Source organism: Orbicella franksi, chromosome 14, assembly GCF_964199315.1.
Source record: "Orbicella franksi chromosome 14, jaOrbFran1.1, whole genome shotgun sequence".
Taxonomy (NCBI): Eukaryota; Metazoa; Cnidaria; class Anthozoa; order Scleractinia; family Merulinidae; genus Orbicella; species Orbicella franksi.
Window position 1 is genome coordinate 8,052,676 of NC_138158.1, and position 20,792 is coordinate 8,073,467.

Genomic DNA, 20,792 nt, shown 5'->3' on the forward strand with positions numbered 1-20,792 from the left:
ACCCCAACTGCAAGAGAGTTTAATTGCTGGCAGAGCACGCTGCTAACAGCTTTCAAAAGGACAACTATTGGATTTTACACGCAGTTAATGCTCGCCAGATACATCCATAATGGACACCTTGGGAACCGAAGTTAGTTGTCGTCGTAATGAGGTGTCCGTTTATGTAAGGAGATAGGAGAGTGTAATATGAGGGGGTATATTTTAATTTTAAAAAACTAATTTTAAAAACGCAAAGGGTTAGGGGGCGAAAGTGACCAAAATTAGGACAGGGGATGGGGTGGAAGGGCTCACCTTGAGAGCAGGCTTTCAAAGGAATCTTTAGTGCATCATATAATTAAGCAAACTCAGTATCCATCAGGAAAGCTATCAACTGTGCTCGATTTATGGACATCATAGTATTGTGAGAAAATTGCGGACTTTTACTTTCTTAACTTTGAACTCTTCTGTCAATAGCATGAATGCCGTGATCGCTCTTTAAATAAGCAGAATTGACATACAGCCGGACTACGATAGGTCCACCCTCTTTGCGCCCGTCACGCAATCTTCGTACGGGAAGATTGCGTGACACGGGGAGAAAGATTGCGTGATAAAAGAAGCCGGGTTTGTATACTAATACAACACTCGTAAGTCATTGCCAATGAACTGGCCGTTGTGGAGGGTGTCTCTTGGTAGTTGAGACACGCTTTAGTTGCCGTTGCCGTCTTGAAGAAAACGAATGTATGGACGGTTTAGTGAGACAACCTTTAGCTTTAGAAGAGGTTTTTTGGTAATTCAGGAAATTTGATAGATGCAGTAAAATTGTTTCTTTATCTAACTGCATATGCGTAGATTAGAAATATCGCGCTAATAAAAGAGTACAAATATCTCACGATATTTTCACTCCAGGAAATTAACCTGTTTTACAGGTTATAGTTGTAACCCTCTTTGTTTTCCTGAGCGCGTGCGCACCGTGAAAAACAGTTAAAGGTTGGTTTTCCGAAAACGAAAACGTCGGATAATAAGTCTTTTAGATATTTTAGTGTTTCTTTAGATTGTTTTTTTTACTTGTAATTCGTACCCGCTACGTGCTTGCCAACATACATGTACTGCAAGACGGGTAGAAAAATAAATATACAGCAAATATATTGATTCATAGTTAGGGCCAGTTCATTTAGTTCACTTGGTGCTTAGGGTTTACTGAAAATGTATCGTTTTTCTAATTAGTAAATGTTACAATTCCAAGATATTTTATTAGGAGTGAAATTAAATCTAGCGTTATCTAATGGTTACAAGTTGAAGTGATTTTCTGCAGTTTTGAGTGAATTTCAAGTTAATTGTTGGTTTGAACGGAAGTTATCGAGTTTGGTTTGGTCAAATAAAATAACTAGTGAAATCAGTAATGTCTTTACATATCTCACAGTTGCCACTCATTATACTGATCTCTTTGCTCACACGAATAAACATAACCTATTAACCTTGCTTTAGCAGTATCAGAGAAAAAATAAATGATATGAAGCTTCAATTATTGCTGTTTCAGTATACTGTTTTCTCGTTTTGTTCATTACAAAGAATTTATTCCCGTTACAATACCCTATTACCTTAATTTCCCTGCCAGTATCGACCAACAGTTACATTCTCCTTATTACAACATCTAAACCTTATTTAACAGAGGTATTGAGAGTTAAGAAACTCGTCAGCTTCAAAATGTTGCAGCGACAAGCCTCGAGTGATTTCATTTGTTATTTATGGACAAAAGTCAGTGAAAAGGTACGGCTGGCGGAAGGGAGAATTGGTGAGCGGCTCAGGGGCTCCTGGGCAGGGCCCAAAGCTTTTCTCTCTCTTAAAGCCTGGACAAGAAGGCCCGTTTCTTGTTAAATCTAGCTCTGAGACAATACTTTAAAGCCCTGATTCATTTTAAGTTTGTTTCGCGAGCCCAGACCTGGAGCTCTTTTGCGGACAGAACGAGTCCGGGAGCCGTAAACCCCCCAGCTACCCCTAAAGGAGACCAATATGGGTGTGGCTTTAGTTTTATCAGAGCCCTAGAGTATACCACTTAAACCAACCGCTGTTCAGAAAGGAGAACGCGTTACTAGGACTGGACTCGAGACGTAGACACCGGCGGAAATCGAGCCAAATACGGAATTTTTCTGTTATTATTTCTTGGAGTGCAAGATACTTTGACAGCTGAAAATAGTGTCGTTTCATTATCAACACCCTAAGTGAGACCAGAAGCCTTGATTGACCTTGATTTATACCCCTACGCGTGACGACATGCAACCCGACCTTTACCTTATGAGAGTCCCCCCGGCCCCGTAAACCCCCCTCCACCCCCTGGGATAGAGCTGACTGAGGGGGATTGCCAACATGCTGGATGGATATCAGTAAACTTTCTTAAGGTGGCGTTTCAGTTGATATCTGCTGTTAATTAAATTTCTAGATCTCTTCAACTGCACCTTTAGCAGTAATACAGCTTTTTTTCTCTCCTCACTACCCCTGTTAGGCGGACTTGCCCCACCACCTGGTAGTAAACTTCACAAACATCTTCGACATTTGAAATCAGTCTGCAGTCATTTAGTGAATAACGGAGGCGAGCAGTAAACAACTGGTCTGATAGGTACGTCGTAGCAGCGTCTTAGCCGAGCGTTTGATCGTTAAAAGGTAATACAACTGGATTCCTAAGATTATATTTCTAATTACTTTAGGAGAGTTGTTTTTAACATTAACTTCTACAACAGAGTCACGTTTCCACCCCTCACATATGCACAACCATGCTTTCTTGCGACTTCTCTTTCATGTCTTTCCTGGCGTTCACAGATACGGGATGTCCTGTTCTTCCAACAAGACACTGTCCGTACAGTGAAACATGGCGCAGTTTTTCACATTCATCTTTTCATTTGTAGCTCACAAACATCATTAGACACCATGCCTTTTCACCTCCGCCATTTTAGAAAAGGTCAAATCTGTTTACCTATTTTAAATATTTAAGAATTTTAGGGGTATGACCGAGGCAAGCCGGAGGTACTCCCTGTTATTTGGCGGGGTGGGGCTGCCTCTAGCCCGGTTTCAGCCTAGAGCAATGCTGATTTGCAACCTGTTTTCCTACTAATAAGCCAGGAAAGTGGAAACGAAATGCTAGAAAACCAGCTATAGTCAAAATCCCCCAGCCGCCAGGGCGAGAAAGAATTCAGGCTATGCACAATTACGTGACTAAATACCTTGTTGTTTTTAACTTCCGTTCCTTGGCATTCGCTCAACGCAGATCAGATTCGATAACTTGACGACTGAGGTCAGAGAGCAAGCAAAAAAATAGGGTTCGCTAGGAAACGGTCGAAACGGGGAGCAATTACGGCGAAAAACAACACGCTTCCCGCTCATTGCTGCAATTAAGTGTTAACAGTTTGTTCAATAGCGGAGAGAGAATCGTTCAAGGTATTAATCATTTGACCCTTTGTTCATCAGGTAAGCAGTATAAGATCTTTCAGGGTCCTTCAAGTTTTCGAAAACACTTTATTTCATCCAGGTACGCTCCATTCTTTAGTGCCTTGATCAGGTAAACTGCAACGATCTAAGAGCAAATTATCTGAGCATTTCCTCTTCTACAACTGACGTGGTTTTCATGTCTGGCCCATATGTACGGTACAAAATCTATATACCTAGTTAACGGGCAAATATTCTATGGTAATTCATTAAATCACGAATCGTACAAGGTTGGCTCTACAGCGACTCGCGATGAACAACAATTATGTTAGCCACCAAAGTCTCATGTTGTTGCTATTTTAATTAATTATATCGCTTTGAATACATGGAAGGAAAATCCGGCCGACCTTTCATTATGTGACGACGTGAGGGCGATATTTGCCGCAGCGCGTTTGGGTTTGAGCATGGTTCATACAAACCAGATACAAAGCACCCTGAGTTTTTTTTCCCATAGCTACCTAGACAAACATGTATATATTTATTGGCAGAAACTCTGTTGATTCAAAACAATTTACCGGGGAATTATTCTTATTCGGATTCTATTTACAGCAAAGTTGTCGCCATGTTAAGTGTTTGATGTCAAAACCGTGCCTTAATCCTGTAGTTACAACGTAAATACTTAAGATACTTTGCAAGATTTCACGGCAAATCTGCTAAGTCCATTCGCAGCAGTATCACCACGCCCAAATACCCGTCTACGTTCGAAATGTTTTCGCCTAGAGACGCAGTTTAAAAAAACATTAGAAGTCTTGTGTGTGGTCAATATCAGCTGAAGTATCAAATTATGAGAGGCTGAATCAGCTTATAGTGTTTGCTCAGTGGATTCGTGTCTTTTTAACGTCTCACGAAGCCTGCCGTGCTGCGCACGATTCGCGTGCTTTGGTGAGAAATTCGCGCGTGTGCCTTGCAAAATCAGTTTTGTATCCGGCGGAGAGTAATTGAATAGAAAACGGGTGTGTTATTCTCCTCAACCTCAGTGAATAAAGCTCTTCGAACGAGGACACGAAAAGCTGTTTGTTTACTTTTTGTTGGCGTGATGACATCGTCTTGGAACGAGAACGTCGAGCGGTTAAAGGTTAAATTGGTCCTTGTCTGAATAAACGCTACTCGTCAAGGCTTTGTCTGGATTCCGAGAGAAGGTCAACAGCTAACGGGTGTTTTGCGAGATTCTTGGCGAAGACTAAATTTTTGGAGTCTCAAGAGGGGTGTAAATTGAAATGCTGAACAGTATGATCACGGCGTAAGTAATTAGTGGACTGATTTTCTCTGTTCATGGGGCGTGTCTCATTCGCGCTCGCTCTCGCCTCGCGTGATTCAAAAATAAAGCTTTGCAACTGCTTCTTCTGCAGGCTAAACCCAGAGAGGTTGGAGGTTGAAGGCTAATAGTAAGGGGACGTTTTAGAGAAGTGGTTGAGGTTAAATTAAAGCTTTCCCCAGTTAGAGTACAAACAAGATAAATAAAGTAGACTCACCACAATTTCGTAAAGTAACACATTTACACAAAATATGGTTGATAAAATAGCTTCAAAAGGCTATCGCTTCCTTCTTTTTTGTGACTGCAAGCGTGACATGGGGCTTCGCATGTCACGCTCGTACGCTCACGACCGCGCACTTGTGTTGCGTCCTTCTTTGCGTTCTTCCCAACGGAATTTCGAGCGAAAGAAAGACTGCTCGCAGTCTACATCCGCTGCCCTGATTCGTTTGCAGTGGTTTTTTCAGTAACACTTTTCTATCCTTCAATCTGTTCAATGATTAATCAACATCCTAATACTTTTCGTCTGATCTCCCCAGGGTATCATGGGAATTACCGAACTAATGACGTCAATTTTCATGACACGTGACTGATCTCATCAGCAATCGCCCGCGAAATTGACAAGAAATCTTCAAGTAATCTTTTCCACAATAGCTCCGTTGAAGAGTTGTCGACTTTTGTTCCTGAACTTTCTTTGCAAGACTTTTTGCCACAATGACTGAAAGAAAAGATTCCTCCATTGGAACGGAAAACATTGCTACGAAGCCTGCGGCCTCGGCGGCAAGACAACGTCGTTCAAGTCTGTTTGAGGTTGGATTTCCAGTGCAGCGGGACCGCGGTTCCAGCTTAGTTTCTATTCCTAGCATTATACCGAGCCAAATACGTGCAGCCCACCAGAAAGTTCGCTACGAAAACACGTACAAAATGGAGCCAGACAAGCGATTTCACATCGCCGAAGTCAAAGAAATCATGGAAGAAACGCTATCGTCGTCCCTGAAGGAGGAGAAGTACGATGCTGTGAAATGCCGAGCTTTGAGCAAATCGCTCTCGCATACTATCTGCGAGAGAGTCAAGCTGTTGGGATTTGGGCGTTTCAAGATCATCAGCAGTGTGACTATTGGCCAGATAAAAGGACAAGACGTTCGAGTTGCCAGTCGCTTTCTGTGGGATGAAAAACATGATACGTGGGTTGATGCCGTTTTTAAAAGTTCTGAACTGTTCGCGGTTGCAGTTGTTTATGGCATCTATCAAGAATAACCTCAAACTAACCTCTCAGTTTGAAAACTCTATTTTCAACGACTGAATCATTGGATTTTGAGAGTTCTGTTATCTTGTAACCGGTGAAATAGTTAAGACTTCATTGTGATGCTTCAATTTTATTGGTAAACCTATTCAATGTTAAACGTCGTGAAATGAACATGACCTCGCTTTATTGTTTGCAAGTACGTTTTGTAATCTTTTCGCCGACTTTCAAAATATCTTTAGAATTCTTGAACCGTATTTGTACCATAAATTCACAAATCGTTTTCTGACTCATTTATTATCGAAAATTTTCATTGAGCCTTCACTATGTAATGCACTCAATGTCTTCAAATTCTTGTCAAATAGGCCATCTTGTGTAATTAAAATGGCACCTATTTTTAATTAACATTTAACTGAAAGATTTTAGCATGTTTATTTGAATTCAGCTTAACAATGAGTAAATAAATAAATTATTTCTTAAACAGCCACTGAAATTATGAATAGGATTATTTCAATTTCAGTATCCCAAGCCTTCCCACTTTTAACTTTAAACTTCTCATTAATTGTGTTATAACCATTTGACTTTCCTTCTACTTTTGGCCCCCAAAATTCCTGTTGGAAAAGGAAAGAAAACTACCGCAGTAATTTTTTTTACGTTACATTTGTTACCGCCAAAGGAGAATTTTTATATTTTTTTAAATTTTAACAAACGTTCCCTCGACAAAACGTACAAAAGTTGATTTGACATTTTGATTTTGCCGTTTGTACTTAGTCGTAACGTCTCCAAACTTAAAAATCGTTGTTGTTATTGGCCTATTGTTGCTTCTATCTTACTCGGAGGCCTGGCTCCTAATCTTAACATTAACAGCAACGCATTTGAACAAGGATGTAAGAGGGACTTAAGGACGGTGCCTACTAAATACAAAGGTTTTTGCACCAGGTTAAGACCACGCAGAAAAAGTAGATCTTTGCAAGGGCTATTGGAATCCACAAAGAAAAATTGGGGTAGCCGCGCATTTTTTCGAGATAATTAGCCTTTAATCTCAACAAAAATGCTGACATCAGCATTTTTCTGAAAAAAGAACGAAAGGATATTTCTTTACAAATTTCCTTAGAATTCGCCTTTACATTCAGAAAAGCAAACACATTTAAAAAGATCTTTAAACTACCTGGCAAATGGTAACATAAAAAACATTTTTGGTATGTTTGTAATAACAAAATCGTTGCAACAGCGCTTTTAGCGTCTCTGACAGCCTTCCTCTGGTTCAGCTAAAATACAGCCTAAATACCTTTTGCTCACAACCAGAAACTAATCACATGTTGAATAGGCTTGCCACTTCCATTTCATAACATAAAATGTAGGGGTAACCACGCGTTTTTTAAAGTTATTGACCTTTTTTGAAAACTTTTACGGTGCCCGTTACATTTTTTTCTGTCACCTCCCCAGTAAGGAAGACATTTGCGTATCTCGCACTTGTTTTACGCGCGCACTACGCCATCTGCAGGTACATATTTACAGTTGGATTTCAGTATAATTTTCAACAGATAACAGGTAGGTTTTCAGCTGGAAGACGTTAACAGTTAGTGGTTAGCGATATGCTGCTATTCTGGTGTTCCTGGCTTACGTACAGGCTCATTAAACTTGATTTGGTCACAGTGGGAAAATTTTGCTTTCATTTTAGTCGTGTACGTGATAGCGTAGTTGATTGCGTCAATGTTAACCCTAGCGCGCGCGTGACGCTTAAACCATGGCTTGCGTGATGCGCAGAAGGTGTGCGCACTAACAAAAGTAGGCACCGTCCTTAAACTCGTTCTTTGAATGTGAGGCGAGTGCGTCGGGTAGGAAGGGGAGAGAGGGGGACACTCTGTTTCCGTCCTCATCCGTGGCGCCTACTTGAACTTGGAAAATTGCACACACGAAATGCGGAGAACGTTTTCAGTAAAGGTAATTGAATAAGCTGCGCTGGTAGACTGTGTCGGAAAACAGCTTTTCGCAGTCTCCAGTCGAAGTTTGCCCTAGTTTTCCGCGCATTATCTCCGCCCCCCGCGAGAAACAGCCCGTTGACATTCCCCGTTAGTGTTCGTTACTGGTATTTGACATGCACAACACCTACGTATATATAAGCATCTTTGATTTGGAATTTGTCTTAATCTGCAGCTATTTGTCCTGCAAAACATTTCACTTAACAGGCGCATATTTTTTAGTCAGCATTTATTTGTTGGAAGATGCAAATTATTCTATCACGCTTTGCAAAAGTGGTCCAAAAAGAATCCCTTCTCTTCCGGTGCAATTACAAGTTTATCACTATTAAATGATAGTTTGTTAAAACGCCTTTGTTTTTCACCACCTTCTATACAAGCATTAGTTGCTAGGTGTTCTGTCACGTTTTAAACGAGTTTCTATGACTGAGTTCTCTTAGAAGGAAAGATGCCAACTGACTTTGCTTGTAAACAAGACAGATTTTTTCCCAAGGAACTGGCCATGACAAATGACTCCGAATAATTTTGGTGTCTATACTACACTTTCCTTCCTGTAATGTAACGAGTAAGCAAAATCTAGTTTCGTTCAATTGAAGCGTTACCAGGTGTAGAAAAATTTAATTTGAATTCAACTAAATTCATCTTTGCTATATTTGATAGCACGGATATTACGATTATTACGATATTACGATATTACGATGGACCGTGTGGATGTCCAGTGCGCGTTACATGAAGTGGTGAGCAAACCTAGGTAATGTGCGACCACTGCTCAGTGATTCAATGCTTGTAGGCGCTCTTACAATAATATATCATTCCTACATAGAAATGCTACTATTATAATATAAACTATGATCTGTACAGCCCCCGTAATGATCCCCAACCCTGAACTGATCCCCCATAAACGCATATAGACACTCTTAATAATTTGAATGAGTTATTAACAAATTATTACAAATATATTATGAATATCACTCTTACTAATAAATAACTAATGTATGATATTAATATATAATTATGTATTAACACTAATTTGAAGAAATCGGTATTCAAACAAATTATACCTTTCCAAGTAGATCTTAGAATATCAATCTAATATTATAATATGAACCAACAAATAAAGATAAACTCTTATTCTCGAGGATCAAGCATAGTAATAAACGAAAAACAAGAATTAAACGTGCATTTAACATTCATATACTCCTAGGCTATTCACGCATACCTAAATTAACTTCTAAGCATGAAATCGCACAACGAAAGCTAAACTTTTAAGCTTCTAATAGAGCTGCAACAGGTAGCGGCGTTGTGAACATAGCTTTAATTTGCTTCCGAATTATATAAGGGCTTTGTGAACGACAAAAAATAGTTTAAAGACTCCGGCATACACTTCTGAATTCCACTCTACGGGCTCGCGAATCCCCTGCCTTTGATAAATTCCTTATTATCGTTTCCTCGTGAGCGGTGCTTCATTCTGAGGGTAGCAAGATTTCTGTAAGCTTCTAGTAAAGCCCGTCTCCATAAGACAGACCCATCATTCCTAACACCATGGAGTGCGCTACACTGTCGCTATCAGTCTCCCCCGCAATGATCTTCAATTTGGGCCGACGCCTGCGCAGTCGGTACACCACATCATGGCGCACGCGCAGTTGATCTGTAATGATCAAGCCCTTCAGGCCCGGTAGCACACTTAGGTCAAACAAGCGCTTGATACACTCGTCTGTAAGGGAACCCGAGCTGCGATCGTGACCGCTGACTTCGAGCTCTTCCAACAACGGGCACTTGAACATGACGTCAATGACCGCGACATCGGTGACTCCCGTGACGGATTCCAAGCGAAGCTTCAGCAGATTAGGACAGTTGCTGGCAATGTGGTGCACGGCCGTGTCTGTGAGCCACACGCCAGCCCCCGTGTTTGAGGAACCGAGTTCAAGAACCACTAAACTGTCCTCGCAGAGGTCCACGGCTTTGATGACGTCGTCGTCGTGAACAGAGAAATCAGAACCGAACGTTACGCTTCGAAACGGTGTAAGGATACTGCCAATGTTGTCCAGATTATCTCTGGAACTACAAATAGTGAAACAAAAAGAATTTAGTTTGAAAGAATGACCAGAAATGCTTCTATCTTAGTAAACTATAATTTTCAGGATTCTTTTAATGTGAAAGTAATTTTGTACATCAGCAAAATGACTTAAAAGCAAGTGACAAATACATCAATAATTACACTTGGAGGTAAAAGGGAGTTGGTGTACGGGTATTCTCTGGGTGAACAGCTAAAGAGTTGCATCTGACTATCAAAAACAGTTTCTAGAAAGTGGCCCTTAGATTCCTTAGATTGTGACAAATAAAAACCGCCAGTCACACTGGTTATGCAAGAATCAGCTCACTTCTTCCCAATCTCGATGGAACCTCAACCCAATGGCCGATACACTATATAGGTAAAAAAATTTTCTGCAAACCTGAAAAAGGCTTTGGGTTCGATCTTGAAAAAACTGTAATTTCGCTCAAACACAGGAGGTTCAAACACGCTGAACGCATCCTCGTGGACAGAGCACGGCTCTGCAACCTTCTTACAACATCGTCCACACATGTCAAAGTCACAGCCTCGTTTAGGCTGGTTTGAGCATCTTGCCCCCCTGCACTGAAATTTTCGCTGGGTGGTTGGTTTCTTTAGGGGTTTTCCTACAGTGGTATGTTCCTCGGCGCTGACGAATTCTTTAGCGTTCCAGTTGAGGCGTTTGTCCACTCTAGGATGGCAGACTTTAACGGGGTCCTTGATGCTGAAAAGCTCACCTGAAGAAAGGTGAATAAAAGGAACGGAACGTTAGAAACTGGAAATGTAAAATTCATAAAATGCCGGCGGTCTAGTTTTCTTCTCTCTGTTGATTTCTTGGCGTTTGGGAATAATAATGAACTGAACTTTAAATACTTGCAAAATCTAATGACGATAACATCGACGAAGTCACACTCTATCACTATGAGGTTGTCACAGCATCTCTATTCAGCGATTTTCTAAGATCACTGTCTGAAAAAACCGCTTTTTACCTCTAGCTAAATAAATAAAACACAAATAATGCGAGGAACCAATCACAAACTCGAAGCAATTGTAAGCGCGGGAAAAAGAAAGGAAGAAGCTCCTAGCTTGCGCCAGTGGACATGTAGCCAGTGCCAAGCGCGGTAAAACACAAAACTGACGCCAAAAGCGCGGGAAAAGGCGAGGCAGCTGCCACGTTTGGTTTGGCTTTTGCGTCTGAATGGTTGAGTAAACAGCTTCTATGCTCTGATTGGTTAGTAGCGTAAAGCACGCCTTTTTTACCCAATTAGAGAGCTAAGCAAACAAAGAACTTAAGTACACACGTTGATGCTTTCGACTTTCAATTGAAAATAGCTATACAGTTGAACACATTCATTTAGAAGATTACCTAACTCGGTTAAAACGTCAGGCGTCCACAATGTCTCTGTAGCGCTTCTGAAAAACTTCAGCTTGCTTTCTTCATCCCAGTTCATCTTCCTCTCCAGACCAGCAAACACAATAAACGCAACTCCTTCGTCAACAGAAACCGGGCATTGACACTCCGCAGTTTTGCATCTGCAATTGAAAGAATCTTTCTCTCCGGTCGCCAAGAGATATTCACGAACAAGCTGTCCGAGCACCTCGGGGTCTTCGAGTTCCTTCCCCATACGGTGAAAAACCTCGGTAGCATCGATGTTAAAACCGTTATCTTCGACATCCTGTAGCAGCTTCCCTATCGCCTGAGGGGTCCACTCCTTGGGGAACTTTCTCTGCGCTGCGGCTAGAATGCAAGCCACATGACTCTCTAGGAATTTAACTCTGATGGGCGCGTTGCAAAGGGTAAGAATCATGCTAGCCAGATTTGCATCATCTTTCTCGGAGATCCTCAAAAACAACTCCGCGACGTCGCTGGCTGCCGGACGCCAGTGACGGATCGTCTCTCCTAAGATTAAACTCAGAGCAATGTTGAACTCGTCAAATTCTTTAATGGAAAGTTCAGCGAGGTTTGATATTAGCTTGTACACGGTCTCCATGTCCCATGTCGTCATATCGTAGTTTCTGAGCTCGTAAAAGAACTCATGGACATGTTTCTCTAAACAGTCGGAAGTGTCTGAATCCTCGCTTGACTCATCATCACCTGCTTCTGTTTGCTCTTCATTTGATAACTTACTCTCTGCAATAAAACATAATGAAATTCAGGCTCCATCAACGCGTTTTAGTTAAAATTCCTTTTCAATGCGTTTTCGCCTATCGTCCTCACTCAGCGATGAAAAGGGTGGAGAATTTTGAACGTGCATCCAAAAGTCGAGACTTTTCCAACTGAAGCTATGTCATATCGTTTTGTCTGCTTGCAAGGGTAGAAAAGAAAAATTTCGAAAGCGCGGCGCTCTCCGCAACATTGTGCTCGCATCCCTCTAACACTCCCCCAACCCCCTCTCCCTGCCATCGCTATTGACGTATGAAGTACAGTGGATAGCAGGGGAACATTCAAAGTAAATTAGTGTTAACGGGAACTCAGTAAGAAATGCACTTTCATTCACGAGATTGCGATCTACCTGGCGAATAGACGGTTACCCACTCTTAAAAACCCCCATTAGCAGAGGGTTCTCCCTCTGTTAAATACTTTTAGACACCTTAATAAGCTTTAGTAAAGTTCGTTCGGCGGTTCGTTTGTTCGTTCGTTCGTCGGTTCGTTCACTCGCACTCTCGCTCCAGGGCGCTCGCTCGTTCATTCGTTCGCTCGTTCGCTCGTTCTTTCGTTCACTCTCTCGTTCGTTCGTTCATTCAAAACGGCGCCCATATCAATCTCTGTCCAATGGATAGCATAGTTTGATTTGTTAAAACTATCCCAGTGGACAGTGATTAACGATACGGACAGCGCTTGCGTTACCCAACCTTTGAAAAACCAGGCCTTAACACAGACTTTTACAACGCCTAACCATTTCGTTTCTTGTGCTTAGTCCACAATTCCATAGCATTGTCCAGGGTGAGTGGATCTCGCACCTCCTCCTCACTACTGCTGTTGTCATCATCCGTTTGAGCGCCAGCCACAGCAGCTGCTAACAATAGGTTCAGATTGCCTCCTGGACCAGCACCACCAATATCTCACGAAAAAAGAAAAACGCTTTTAAGCGTTGTTAAACCACGCAACGTTTTTTGAAGTCGGGCAAAGTCGCCTATAGAATCAATGTGCCAACTCTCTCTATAAATGTCTATTGTCGCCCAAAGTGATGGTTACTAAGGCCACGTTTGCTAAATATTCTAACATGGCTCGGAGACTTTCAAGACAATATTGCATATTTTTTAAGGTTTCTTTTGTGCCTCAATTCCAAAAGGAGGCACCACCAAATATAGAAGTTTGTCCTGAAAGCCGCGGAGCCATGGTAAAATATTTATCGAACGTGGCCTATTGAAGTGCCTATCGCAAACATTACTGTCTTTTTTTTTTTCGGGAGTTTTTTCTATGCGTACAGAGGTTCCGAGAGATAAATAACAACAACAAAACCAATAGAGATTTGATGCATTTGTCGCACTTGGCACCAGCTTCACGCTTTCACTTCAAGCTAGACTGGTTTACTTGCCCAGTTCCTCAGAAGGCCTCACGAGTTTACATACATACCTACATACTTTATTGGAACTCCCTTTAACACGGCTTTTCAGTCAGAGTTACTAGTTATGACGTGTGCAGTCAATGCCCGGTGGGTACTCCCTTATATAAGTTATATAGGTATGTGTGGCCCCAAAGGGTATGGTTTTTCAGCCGTTTTGGTCATAAACAGGGTATGGTTTTTGCATTCTAGTTTTTAATTAAGTATGTATCTTAGAAGAAGCTACTTTTTCATCATTATCAATAAGACCATAAACAAATGCCCTTCATAAATTATGTTTAGGGCAGCTGTGCCCAACCACAATGGTCATAAATAGGGTATCGAATGTTTGGTCGGTTCATAAATCGCAATTTTTGGTCATAAATAGGGTAAGCATTTTGGGAAGTGGGCCGCACACTCCCAACCAGTTTTTCTGGGAATAGCCCAGCCCCCCCGGGAGTCAATGCAATGAAGTCACCGAAATGAATTCTTGTCAAGACCAAGGAAAACACCACACAGAAAAAAATTGTCTCTAGGTAAACTTTCGTATGGCAGTCAGTTATTGCACAAAGTTTCTGGTGAACAATACTTACCAAAAACAGCTATAGCTGGGTGTACAATTGGCCTTTGAAAAAAATGAACAACAAAGAACTCATCAATATATTTCGTGGAACAAGGCTGGAAATACGTGTTTTGGATCAACTAGGGAAAAGTGGAAGGTGGTGGGGGAACAGTTTTCCAATGCAAATATTCTTAAAGTATTACACTTGAGATTACTTGGTCACAGATACTGCTGTACAACAAGTCCCTAGAGCTGTGGAAAGGTTACTAACAAGGGACTTATCCGGCCACTTGATGTGTCCACAGAATAAATGTCCCATTGTATACGTGTGAGGATAATTGTCAATGAAGTTAAAGAACAAACACAAAACTAAGAGACAGATGCCTATAAAATACGTATTAATCACACCTGAAAGTTTAAACTGAAAGTTTAAGTTTTGTCAAGACATTGGTTGCTTCTAAACACAGGCAAAAAAACATGATGCAATCTGTCCTGCAGCTCTTTGTATGCCTTGCGGGCCTATGTTACTAGGTCACACGTTATTACAACTTACATGAACATTTGCTCATCAGGGTGATTGTACCAACAATCTTTTCCAAACAAACAACGTCCTTCTTGGTAATAGTGACAAACCTTCGGAAATAATTAGTTGTAATTTGTAGACTTGCATGATTCTTAAACCTAAAATGAAGTGCGATGATCTAAAGGCTGGGCTATGTTTTACTCCTGGGAAGGTACTGTGGTATCTTAATGATAGGATGTGCGAATGCCATCTAATTGCTAGACCCCAAGAAAGTCCTTATTGCCTAACAGCAGACCCAAAATGTCCAGCTGCCCAGAATGAAACCTATATGACTTTACCAAAATCTTTTTTCCGGAGAAAAAACAACTTACCTCATAAAGTGCTGAGATCACAAATTTCAAATGCAAAAAGGTCTCCACACACCCTTGTCACTAAAATACCTTGCTTCCCTCCCTCCCTCTCCCATTGTTAGGTTAAACTGTTGTTTCAGCATTTTCTCTTGACCAACAGACCAAGGTATTTGAATAGGTCTTGTTTAATTATTTGGTGACCTGATAAAACATGCTGGAGGTACCATGGTAACCTGGGATGGATCAACACTGCATATCTAGGGAGAGTAAAGCAAATCTCTGGGACTCATTATCTCACATTTATTGTGTTCAGAATTAATTAAGGTTAAAATACTTACTGGAACATCTCTGCTATCATGTGAAAACCTGCAGTTGTTACCCTCGCGGCATTCTCCTCGTATATAGTATCTGATGACAAGCACAAATAGAGTTAGTACTACTTTTCTTACAAAAAAAATTGATTGCAGTGTTCAGAATTAAGAAGCAAAATTTGTAGAATTTTACTTTTATTTGCAGAAAACCCAGTATTTATAATCGAATCATGATGAAGTCTAATACATTAATTAGAAGACATTAATCAGTAAGAAAGCCAATCAATCAATCAATCGATTGATCAATCAATTAATCAATCAATCAATCAAACAATCAGTCAGTCACTCATTCAATTGGTCAGTCAATCAGTCAATCAATCAATCAGTCAATCAATCAATCAGTAAGTCAATTTGAATGTTCACTCAATCAATTAATGTCTATTTGACAAATAATTCATGACAGTTATTTACTCAATTGATATTAGATCAGTCTTTCATTCAGTTGACTTAAGAATCATCTCTTTTTTTATTCGTATATCTGTTACATATCAATAAAAGAGTAATTCCATCCAACTGCCCATAAGTCAGTTGGCCAATCAGTGCAACAGCCATTACGGCGAGTAAACCAATCATTCTACCAATTAACGTTTCCACAGTTTCAAGATATGAAATCGGAAAAGATAATGATGTTTCCTCCTAGTGTTTTTGAAGACCGATCTTTCAGGAATATTTCAAAGGAAGCCTTATGATTGCATGGTTCAAATTACATAAAATTAACTTCATGAAGATATCTTGAAATTCTTCAGAATTCTTGTGTCCCTTGCGAGTGCTATGTACACATAATCTAGATCACTTCGATGAAAATAGATGTATGGCTAAACGTTTAGTTATGATCTAAAAGCGAATGAAAATTACCTGCAGAATCCGTTAGCCCTCCTGAAAGTAGAGAGATCAAGATGTGATTAATTTAACTTAACGACAAAAGTTACCTGATAACCAAGTTTGATAAACCATTGATAATGGAAGACATCTGAACGTTAGTCTTCATGGGCTCAGGAGGAAGAAATGGAAAATTTCAAAGTCTCTCTGTCAGAAACCGAGTTATCGATAAGTTAACCACAGGTTAAAAAAGCAGCCGAAGAAACAATCACCGAAAACACAGAAACATCGATCGGAGCCGCGATCGGTTATCTACATTTGTCAGTATTGAACAAACGTGTACATTTCGCCGCGCTTTCGATTTCAACCTGAAGGTTTGAAAATTATACTGTTGATGAGCTAGTAATCGACGAAACTGTGCTAATATAAATGTTTTGCAAGTAACAGTGGATTCAGTTGTAAAATGTACGATCAAACGTACCTTTCTGCAACAGCTGCAGCCTCCATCTTCAAATCTTCCCGCCGTCTTCGTTCCCGCGAAATTGCTACCTTATATAGAGACAATAATCATGTGACCAATTTGCATGAGCCTTGGTCTTCAAGAACAGCGGAAAATAAAAAATCCAACATGGCGGACAGAGCGATAGTAAGAAACTTGTGTAAATCTCTGTTTTCGTCACGATTTTCCTCCATAAACGCAAAATCTATCAGGTATTTTACCAGGTATCTATCAAGTAGAGCTAATAACCTGAGAGAAGAGGAGAGCAGGATCTCTTTTATAACAGACGGCTGTAGTATAGAAGAGCTGGAAAACGTGCAAGATTTGGTGGATGGGAACTTAGAAGTTCGGGAAAACTTTATCTCCGAAGAAGAGGAATCGTTGCTCTTGAAGGAGGTAGAACCATACTTGAAAAGACAAAAGTATCAGTATGATCACTGGGACGATGTGAGTGTCTTAGCTGTAAAGTTGCATTTCCCCTAAGTTGTATCCCCTCCCTCCCTTCCCCACTGCAGTGTTCCTTGCTTGAGCACCCCCCCCCCCCACTCGATCCTCATCCCAAAATCAGTAAACTGAGGTTTCCTCAGGGATAGGGGTAATAATAAGAATAAAAAATTATTATTCCATATACAATACAGCCAATCAGAATACTGGAAATCCATTATATTATATTGTATATTATTTTGACGGTATGCATCCAACCTTCCCATCATGCGCCGCGCAGGTGTCGCATGGTGTTGGCCACTGTATTTTCTATGACGTGGTATAAAATAGTCATGCAATGCTCTCTCTTGGAATGCAATGGAATATCCCACTTGTCACTTGTATTTTCTTGGTATACTAATGTGCATAAGGAGAAAATACAAATGACTTGTGTGATATTCCATGGTAAATCACTCAAAAGCATTGCATAACTAGTATATATCTCATGATTTGGTGTTTACTTTTTCATGCCTGTTGAATAATTTATGTAAAATGCAATGCTGACTGCACATACAAAACATAATTATTATAACCTTTGAACTAAATTATCTTTAATTATTATTGTAGGCAATCCATGGTTACAGGGAAACAGAAAAATCAAGATGGAGTCAAGAGTGTTTGTCAATATTCCAGAGAATTCGCGATGCAGCATTTAACTCAGACTTGGAACTGTTACCCCATGTTCATGTGTTGGACCTGGCTAAAACTGGGTTTGTACAGTGCATGTATAAACTTGAATACTCATACGTGAATAAGTAATGAGTATCCAATTTCTCTTAACATTAGCACATTATTAACCATTGTGAGAATTTACATGACGGTATCTACAATATATTAGGCCTGGTTGGTATTGATTAAGGGTTAGAGCTGTGGCTTTTGTGTGGTAGATGAGAATGACACAAAGTTACTTGGCAGACATTGATTCAGGCTTACTGATGCCTTTCCCTGCATCCCAATGTTTCCACTACTTGAGTTTTCAAAACTCCTGATTCTTCAAACCAAAACTACTTTCACTTCACTCATTTCAATGCTAATTCCCCCCCCCCCCCCCAGATTTCTCAAACTACCCAATATGTCAAACCAATTAACGTTTCCCTTTAAGGTTCAAAAGGTCACGATTCCACTATAATAAAATTAATTATTAGGATTGTTCAGAATTTACCGTTATTGAAATTGCATGAACACAATCAAACTGAACCAGGATTTTCTGGTTCTGGTATTTGCTTTTGTCCAGATCTTTGCACTTTCGGCCACAACTGACTGAAGACAAGCAAGCTTTTAATTAGCAACTAGCAAGCACGTGCACCTTTATATGACCAACTACCCTGACCACAGGCACTGCTGGTGCTCTTTTTGGTTACAACATCTTTAACAGTAAATGTATTTTTGTTAGTACATCAACAAAGCTTCATACCAGAACCATGAACCAATTAATGCACTGAGGCTGCCCAATGTTTATTGCTGAAATCAGTACAATTAATGTTATGGGTACAGTAGATGTACATGGACATACTGTAATAACCATCCAGGTGATTCTGGTTTCATTGATCTATCTCTGATATAAGGATCTATTTGTCTTGTATTTTAGATACATTAAGCCACACATTGATAGCATTAAGGTAAGTGTATTCAGTAATTTAACACCAGTCTGAGTCATTCAGTACTTGAACACAAATCAAAACTCAGATTGAGGCAAAACCCAACATTTTTAAGATTACGTTGAAGTGAGAGTCACTCTGAAAGTGACACATTCGTTACAAGTGTGTTGCAAATCAGGTAAATTGCATTACATTTTACTGAGTTATTCAGAAATTAATACCAGCAATGAGAAGAAACTTCAAATTTTAGGAGGGACTTTCTCGCCACTTCTCAGACACGTATACAGTACTTGCTACAGTCTGGCAATAGCTTTCTGTTTACTTCAGTCTGTTTCTTTAGTCAATTAGTCAAGTGATTCTGGCATTCCTCTCTACAAAATGCAAGCGAAAATTGCCTTTTGGGTGCATGATAGCAGCACAGATGTGCAAAATGTGTATTTTCTTCTCACATCTAGTTCTGTGGAGCTGTTATATCTGGCCTCAGTCTGCTGTCGCCTTCAGTCATGCGATTTCAACATGAGAAGCTTGGCGATGTCAAAGTTGATGCCCTACTCAGACCAAGATCACTATATATCATAAAGTATGTTTACAACCTTGGAATGTTTGCTTCATTGGTTTAGGAGAATGCATGTGTTTCAAATCAAACCGTTCCTGAGAACTTAAGACAAGTTTCAGTTTATGGGAAACTAAGCTTTTCATTTAAAAGGCTTTGGGTAGGAAGCCAATTGATTAGTACATGTAGTATTAAGCAGCTGTGATGGAACCCTTAAGTCTCTTCAATTGCTGCTTTCCACCTTTAGTGTTTCAGTTAACTGAATTAAGCACTATGTTGTGGTTCAGAACTGTGGTGCTAAATATTTTGAATGTTGCTGTTATGTGAGGTGCTTATTTGAGGGGTTAGGGTTTAGGGTGGTGCTTAATTGAGGCAGCTGGTATCACTTTTTCTTGTAAATATGGTAGTACATTATTTTAACAAACAGATTTTCAAGTGCACCCTGTGTTTAACTTTTATTATGCACTGAAAACCCATCCCTTAATTTGAAACTCAGTTTGATCATAACAGAAGCTTTCAATATTATTTTAAATCTTCAGGGATGCTGCAAGATATCAGTTTACTCATGAAATATTAAGCGAGGATGAATCTGTTTGGAAAGGAGAGACCATTCCTAGAGACAGGAGAATATCACTGGTTCTCAGATGCCAACCTTAACATCACTGACGAAAAATGTTTGGTCGTGAAATGAATCATTGCACTGATAATAAACTGGAAAAGAAAACTACAAGTTTTCGTGTACAGGATGTAATGCCTGTTACATTGGCAAGACTAACTGACATCTCTTGACACGCATTCATGAGCATCTGAGCAGGGACAGGAATTCACACGTATATTGATCAGCATTTGAAGTAATCCCAGGCATGTCAGTGTTTAGCTAATAAGAGGTGCTTTTCCATTGTGGATTGTGCACCCAACAAGCTACAACTTATGTTGAAGGAAGCAATGCACATCAAATGGGAGAATCCCACTTTAAATAAGCAGCTGAAACATGCTGACTTAACTCTCTTGTTCTGATATTTCTCTTTATGTATATACATTTAGAACCGGTTTATTTTATATTTTTTGTGCATAACATTTTGTGTTATTATCATTGTAATTATTTCTATTTTTCACAATTTTGTTCCCTGTATTAAGTGTAGTGCTCGTGCAAGTGTTATTCCATGTCTCGCGCTTCATAAAATTGTACGTTAATTTTCTCGAAATTTTGAATTGCATCACCTTTTACTTATACGCCATTGCTTGTATTAATTCAACGAAACTTGCAAACAAATTCACAACTGAAGATGATTGTTGAACAATCAAAACATGTCTTGTTTTAAATTTAAAGTTTAAAGTCCATTTCTTAAAACTTAAAAGAGTTAAAAGAAAATTAAACTTGTAGTAGTCTTTGAACATTCAATAATTTTGATTAGGGTATACTGAAAACACAGTGCAGTTCAATTGGTCATCTCTTTACAAAAAGTAAACTAACAATCTCAACTAAGGTACTACGTCAGACAGCAATAA

At 39.9% G+C, this 20,792-nt stretch overlaps 2 protein-coding genes and 1 pseudogene across 3 annotated transcripts; 2 read left to right on the plus strand and 1 right to left on the minus strand.

Moving 5' to 3' along the window:
* Positions 1–1,396: 1,396 nt before the first annotated feature.
* On the plus strand, positions 1,397–6,345 carry LOC145468478 (dynein light chain Tctex-type 5 pseudogene; annotated as a pseudogene). The gene is made up of 2 exons (XR_014042196.1): positions 1,397–3,438; positions 5,248–6,345. The product of XR_014042196.1 is annotated as a dynein light chain Tctex-type 5 pseudogene (transcript).
* Positions 6,346–8,489: 2,144 nt separating this feature from the next.
* On the minus strand, positions 8,490–16,683 carry LOC145468451 (uncharacterized). Its single transcript, XM_081452180.1, has 9 exons — positions 16,632–16,683; positions 16,187–16,207; positions 15,299–15,368; positions 14,641–14,720; positions 14,119–14,150; positions 12,878–13,042; positions 11,347–12,111; positions 10,384–10,717; positions 8,490–9,991 (listed from the first exon to the last, which is right to left on the minus strand). The coding sequence occupies exons 1-9, from the start codon at positions 16,655–16,657 to the stop codon at positions 9,427–9,429; spliced, it is 2,058 nt and encodes a 685-aa protein (XP_081308306.1). The 5' UTR covers positions 16,658–16,683; the 3' UTR covers positions 8,490–9,426.
* Positions 16,345–20,729, plus strand: LOC145468474 (RNA demethylase ALKBH7, mitochondrial-like). The gene is made up of 5 exons (XM_081452223.1): positions 16,345–17,096; positions 17,700–17,842; positions 18,721–18,751; positions 19,186–19,310; positions 19,823–20,729. The coding sequence occupies exons 1-5, from the start codon at positions 16,614–16,616 to the stop codon at positions 19,938–19,940; spliced, it is 900 nt and encodes a 299-aa protein (XP_081308349.1). The 5' UTR covers positions 16,345–16,613; the 3' UTR covers positions 19,941–20,729.
* The last annotated feature ends 63 nt before the right edge of the window (positions 20,730–20,792 follow it).

Bases quoted from the DNA above. Each gene is read 5' to 3' on its own strand.
- LOC145468474 (XM_081452223.1), top strand. From the start codon at position 16,614: ATGTACGATCAAACGTACCTTTCTGCAACAGCTGCAGCCTCCATCTTC. The intron at 17,843-18,720 runs GTTTGTACAGTG...CTTGTATTTTAG, and splicing joins TTGGACCTGGCTAAAACTGG to ATACATTAAGCCACACATTG. The intron at 19,311-19,822 runs GTATGTTTACAA...TTAAATCTTCAG, and splicing joins AGATCACTATATATCATAAA to GGATGCTGCAAGATATCAGT.
- LOC145468451 (XM_081452180.1), bottom strand. From the start codon at position 16,657: ATGGAGGCTGCAGCTGTTGCAGAAAG. The intron at 14,151-14,640 runs GTAAGTTGTAAT...TTTTTTTCAAAG, and splicing joins CCTGATGAGCAAATGTTCAT to GCCAATTGTACACCCAGCTA. The intron at 10,718-11,346 runs GTAATCTTCTAA...ACCTTTCTTCAG, and splicing joins TGACGTTTTAACCGAGTTAG to GTGAGCTTTTCAGCATCAAG.